The sequence below is a fragment of the Papio anubis genome, unplaced genomic scaffold (genome assembly GCF_008728515.1).
Source record: "Papio anubis isolate 15944 unplaced genomic scaffold, Panubis1.0 scaffold1441, whole genome shotgun sequence".
NCBI lineage: Eukaryota > Metazoa > Chordata > Mammalia > Primates > Cercopithecidae > Papio > Papio anubis.
The window spans coordinates 10,957-16,650 of NW_022161405.1; the positions used below are offsets into that span (position 1 = coordinate 10,957).

Consider the following 5,694-nt stretch of genomic DNA (forward strand, 5'->3'; position numbering starts at 1 on the left):
GACTTGTGGGTTGGAGTTACTCTTGTTTTTTTTTGTTTGTTTGTTTGTTTTGGGACGGAGTCTCACTCGTTGCCCAGGCTGGAGTGTAATGGTGCGTTCTCGGCTCACTGCAATCTCCACCTCCTGGGTTCACACCTGCCTCAGCCTCCCGAGTAGCTGGAACTACAAGTGCCTGCCACCACACCCGGCTAATTTTTTGTATTTTTGTAGAGACAGGATTTCACCGTGTAAGCCAGGATGGTCTCGATCTCCTGACCTTGTGATCTGCCCACCTCGGCCTCCCAACATGCTGGGATTACAGGCGAGAGCCACCGCACCTGACCTGGAGTTACTCTTTAGCCTTCTTTCATTTCTTTTTTTTGTTTGTTTCTTTGAGACAGAGTTTCGGTCTGTAACCCAGGCTAAAGTGCAGTGGTGTCATCTTGGCTCACTGCAACCTCCAATTCCCAGGTTCAAGCAATTCTCCTGCCTCAGCCTTCCAAGTAGCTGGGACTACAGGTGAGTGCCAACACGCCAGGCTAGTTTTTTGTGTTTTTTTTAGTAGAGATGGAGTTTCAGCTTGTTAGCCAGGATGGTCTCAATCTCCTGACTGCGTGAGCCTCTGCACCTGACCTGTCTCAAGGTTTTTAAAACATGTTAGTGCTAGTAGATGGCTTCAAGTATTGCAAATTTTACAGTACAGACTCTTAACTTGCTTTGTTTAATTAGATTTGTCACCTTCAGTGATGTTAATGATGAGATGCTCTTTTTTCTGTCTCTGTCATTTCACTATCCTGTTAGAAATAGCTTAGACTGGCCAGCTGCAGTATCTCACTTTTCTAATCCCAGCACTTTCAGAGACCAAGGTAGGTAGATCGCTTGAGGTCAGGAGTTTGAGACCAGTCTGGCCAACATGTTGAAACATTGAATGTACTAAATGCCAAAAATGGGCCAGGTGCAGTGGCTCACACCTGTAATCCCAGCACTTTGGGAGGCTGCGATGGGTTGATCACTTGAGGTCGGGAGTTCGAGACAAGCCTGGCCAATATGGTGAAACCCCGTCTGTACTAAAAATGCAAAAATTAGCTGTGTATGGTGGCGTGCACACCTGTAATCCCAGCTACTTGGGAGGTTGAGGCAGGAGAATCCCTTGAACCTGGGAGGTGGAGGTTGCAGCCTAGCCAACATGGTGAAACCCCATCTCTATTAAAAAATGCAAAAATTGGCCGGGCGCGGTGGCTCAAGCCTGTAATCCCAGCACTTTGGGAGGCCGAGACGGGCGGATCACGAGGTCAGGAGATCGAGACCATCCTGGCTAACACGGTGAAACCCCGTCTCTACTAAAAAATACAAAAAACTAGCTGGGCGAGGTGGCGGGCGCCTGTAGTCCCAGCTACTCGGGAGGCTGAGGCAGGAGAATGGCGTAAACCCAGGAGGCGGAGCTTGCAGTGAGCTGAGATCGCGCCACTGCACTCCAGCCTGGGCGGCAGAGCGAGACTCCGTCTCAAAAAAAAAAAAATGCAAAAATTAGCCAGGCATGGTGGCATGTGCCTGTAATCCCAGGTGCTCAGGACCTAAGGCAAGAGACTCATATGAACCCCGGCGCGGAAGTTGCATTAAGCCAAGATCATGCCATTGCACTCCACCCTGGGTGACAGAGCGAGACTCTATCTGAAAAAAATAAAAATATATAAAATTGAAAAAAAGTCCCAGCATGCCTGTTCCACATGGATATAGGTAATTTTGTAACAGTTATTCAGAAAAATACCATATTAACATTTTCTTTTTTTTGAGATGGAATCTCACTCTGTGGAGTGCAGTGGTGTGATCTCAACTCACCATAATCGTTGGCTCCCAAGTTGAAGCGATTATCCTGCCTCAGCCTCCCAAGTAGCTGGAATTACAGGCGCCTGCGACCACGCTTGGCTAGTTTTTGTATTTTTAGTACAGACGGGGTTTCTCCACGTTGACCAGGCTGGTCAAACTCCTGACCTGAGGTGATCTGCCTGCCTCCGCCTCTGGAAGTACTGGGATTACAGGCATGAGCCACCATGCCCTGCCTTTTTTCTTTTTTCTTTTCTTTTTTTTTTTTTTTTTTGTTGAGATGGAGGCTCATTTTGTCACCTGGGCTGGAGAGTAGTGGTGTAATATTGGCTCACTGAAACCTTTGCCTTTTGGCTTTTAATGCAATTCTTGTGACACAGCCTTCGGAATAGCTGGGAGTACAGGTGCAGGCCGCCATACCTGGCTAATTTTTGTAATCTTTTGTTATCTTGTCAGTGCTATGATTGTTTGACAATACAGAATTTCCATTGATTTTGGTTCTCCTTACAACAGCATGTTGTGGATTATTTACCAATATGCTATATTGTGTGATTCTTTAGCATTTATTTGTATACACTAAATATGCTGTAAATATGAAGATATATATTTTTATATTTTGATGTGACAGTGATGTGTTTTTTTGCAAACTGATACACTTTAGGGTCACAGTGGAAAAACACTCCTTTCTTTAGACTCACACATGTTTGTGCCCTGTCAGTGTCTTGTCAGGATATTGGGAATAGGCTTCTGTAGAAATGATTTGAAGTACATGTAATTGCCCTTTATTTATTAAAGAATCTTACTGCTTTTGTGTTCATAAGCATTGAAGATCATGCTTGGGAAGTTTAAAATAAGTATTGTTTTTGTGTCATTTTTACACATTTCAGTATTATTTTCCATTTGTACTTAATTGGAAACCTATTGGTGTTTAAATTTTGTAGATATCTCTTCCAAATGCATGTTGAAGATGTTGTCATCAACAGGGCAAGGCAATACAGAAGTCATCCTGATCGGGACATTGCAAAGACAAGCAAGTCATCACACTGGAGAGTTTTGCTTCCAGAAAATTGAGAAAGACATTCATGGCTTTGAGTTGCAGTGGAAAGAAGATGAAACAAATGGTCATGCAGCACCCATGACAGAAATCAAAGAGTTGACTGCTAATACAGACCGACATGATCAAAGGCATGCTGGAAACAAGCCTATTAAAGATCAGCTTGGATCAAGCTTCCATTCACATCTGCCTGAACTGCACATATTTCAGCTTGAAGGGAAAATTGATAATCAAGTTGTGAAATCTTTCAACGATGCTTCCTCAGTTTCAACATCCCAAAGAATTTCTTGTAGGCCCAAAACCCGCATTTCTAATAAGTATGGAAATAATTCCCTCCATTCTTCATTACTCACACAAAAATGGGAAGTACACATGAGAGAAAAATCTTTCCATTATATAGAGAGTGGCAAATCCTTTAATTGTAGCTCACTTTTAAAAAAACATCAGATAATCCACTTAGAAGGGAAACAATGTAAATGTGATATATGTGGGAAGGTCTTTAATCAGAAGCGATATCTTGCATGCCATCGTAGATGTCACATTGGTGAGAAACCTTACAAGTGTAATGAGTGTGGTAAGACCTTTGGTCACAATTCATCCCTCTTCATTAACAAGGCACTTCATACAGGTGATAACCCTTATAAATGTGAAGAATGTGACAAAGTTTTCAGTCGCAAATCACATCTTGAAGCACAGGAGATAATTTATACTGGAGAGAAAATATACAAATGTAAGGTTTGTGACAAAGCTTTCACGTGTAATTCATACCTGGCAAAACATACTATAATTCACACTGGAGAGAAACCTTACAAGTGTGATGAATGTGGCAAGGTTTTTAATCGACTATCAACCCTTGCACGCCATCGTAGACTTCATACTGGAGAGAAACCTTTTGAATGTGAAGAATGTGACAAAGTTTTCAGCCGCAAATCACACCTTGAAAGACATAAGAGGATTCATACTGGAGAGAAACCATACAAATGTAAAGTTTGTGACAAGGCTTTCGCATATAATTCATACCTGGGAAAACATAGTATAATTCACACTGGAGAGAAACCTTACAAGTGTAATGAATGTGGCAAGGTTTTTAATCAACAATCAACTCTTGCACGGCATCATAGACTTCATAGTGCAGAGAAACCGTATAAATGTGAAGACTGTGACAAAGTTTTCAGGTGCAAATCACACCTTGAAAGACATAGGAGGATTCATACTGGAGAGAAACCATACAAATGTAAGGTTTGTGACAAGGCTTTCCGGAGTGATTCATGCATTACAGAACATCAGAGAGTTCATACTGGAGAGAAACCTTACACATGTAATGAATGTGGCAAGGTTTTTAGTACAAAAGCAAACCTTGCATGTCATCATAAACTCCATACTGCAGAGAAACCTTACAAATGTGAAGAATGTGAGAAAGTTTTCAGTCGCAAATCACACCTGGAAAGACATAGGAGGATTCATACTGGAGAGAAACCATACAAATGTAAGGATTGTGACAAGGCTTTCCGGAGGGATTCACACCTGGCACAACATCAGAGAGTTCACACTGGAGAGAAACCTTACAAGTGTAATGAGTGTGGCAAAACCTTCCGTCAGACATCATCCCTTATAATCCATCGTAGGCTTCATACTGGAGAGAAACCTTACAAGTGTAATGAGTGTGGCAAGACCTTCAGTCAGATGTCATCCCTTGTATACCATCATAGACTTCATAGTGGAGAGAAACCTTACAAGTGTAATGAATGTGGCAAAGTTTTTAATCAACAAGCACACCTTGCACAGCATCAGAGAGTTCATACTGGAGAGAAACCTTACAAGTGTAATGAGTGCGGCAAGGCTTTCAGTCAGATGTCAAACCTTGTATACCATCGTAGACTTCATAGTGGAGAGAAACCTTAAAAGTGTAATGAGAGTGGCAACACCTTCCATCACAATTCAACCCTTGTAGGTCATAAAGCCATTCGTACTGGAGGGAAACCTTACAAGTGTATTGAATGTGGCAAGGTTTTTAATCAAAAAGCAACCCTTGCACGTCATCGTAGACTTCATACTGGAGAGAATTTTACAGATGGGAAGAATGTGACAGTTTTCAGTCGCAAATCAAACCTTGAAACACATAAGAAAATTCATACTGAAGAGAAACCATACAAATGTAAGGTTTGTGACAAGATTTTCACATATAATTCATACCTGGCAAAACATCCTAGAATTCACACTGGAGAGAAACCTTAGAAGTGTAATGAATGTGGCAACACCTTTGGTCAAAATTCACACCTTGTAATTCAAAAGACAATTCATACTGGAGAGAAACCTTACAAGTGGAATGAGTGTGGCATGGTTTTTAATCAACAGTCACACCTTGCAAGTCATCATAGAGTTCATACTGCAGAGAAATCTTAAAAATGTGAAGACTGTGACAAAGTTTTCAGTCACAAATCACAGCTTGAAAGGATAATTCATACTGGAGAAAAACCATACTAATGTAAGGTTTGTAACAAGGCTTTTGGGAGTGATTCACACCTGTCAAAGCATACCAGAATTAACACTGGAGAGAAACCTTACAAGTGCAATGAGTGTGGCAAAGTCTTTAGTGGGCAGTCACCACTTATTCACCATCAAGCAATCCATAGTATACAGAAAGTTAACTAATGTAATGATTGTCACAAAGTTTTCAGTAATGCTACAATCATTACAAATCATTGGAGAATGCATAATGAAGAGAGAACTTACAAGTGTAATAAATGTGGCAAATTTTTCAGACATCGTTCATATCTTGCAGTTCTTTGTCAAACTCATGCTGGAGAGAAACCTTATAAATGTCATGATTGTGGCAA

The 5,694-nt window shown here is 41.3% G+C and overlaps 1 protein-coding gene across 1 annotated transcript; it reads left to right on the top strand.

Annotated features, from left to right (window-relative positions):
- The first annotated feature begins 462 nt into the window (after window positions 1-462).
- LOC108584036 (zinc finger protein 28-like) lies at window positions 463-5,620 on the top strand. The gene is made up of 2 exons (XM_031661393.1): window positions 463-498; window positions 2,745-5,620. The coding sequence occupies exon 2, from the start codon at window positions 2,762-2,764 to the stop codon at window positions 4,757-4,759; it is 1,998 nt and encodes a 665-aa protein (XP_031517253.1). The 5' UTR covers window positions 463-498; window positions 2,745-2,761; the 3' UTR covers window positions 4,760-5,620.
- Window positions 5,621-5,694: the final 74 nt, after the last annotated feature.

Excerpts from the sequence above, each read along its gene's own strand:
- LOC108584036 (XM_031661393.1), top strand. The coding sequence starts at position 2,762 with ATGTTGAAGATGTTGTCATCAACAGGGCAAGGCAATACAGAAGTCATC.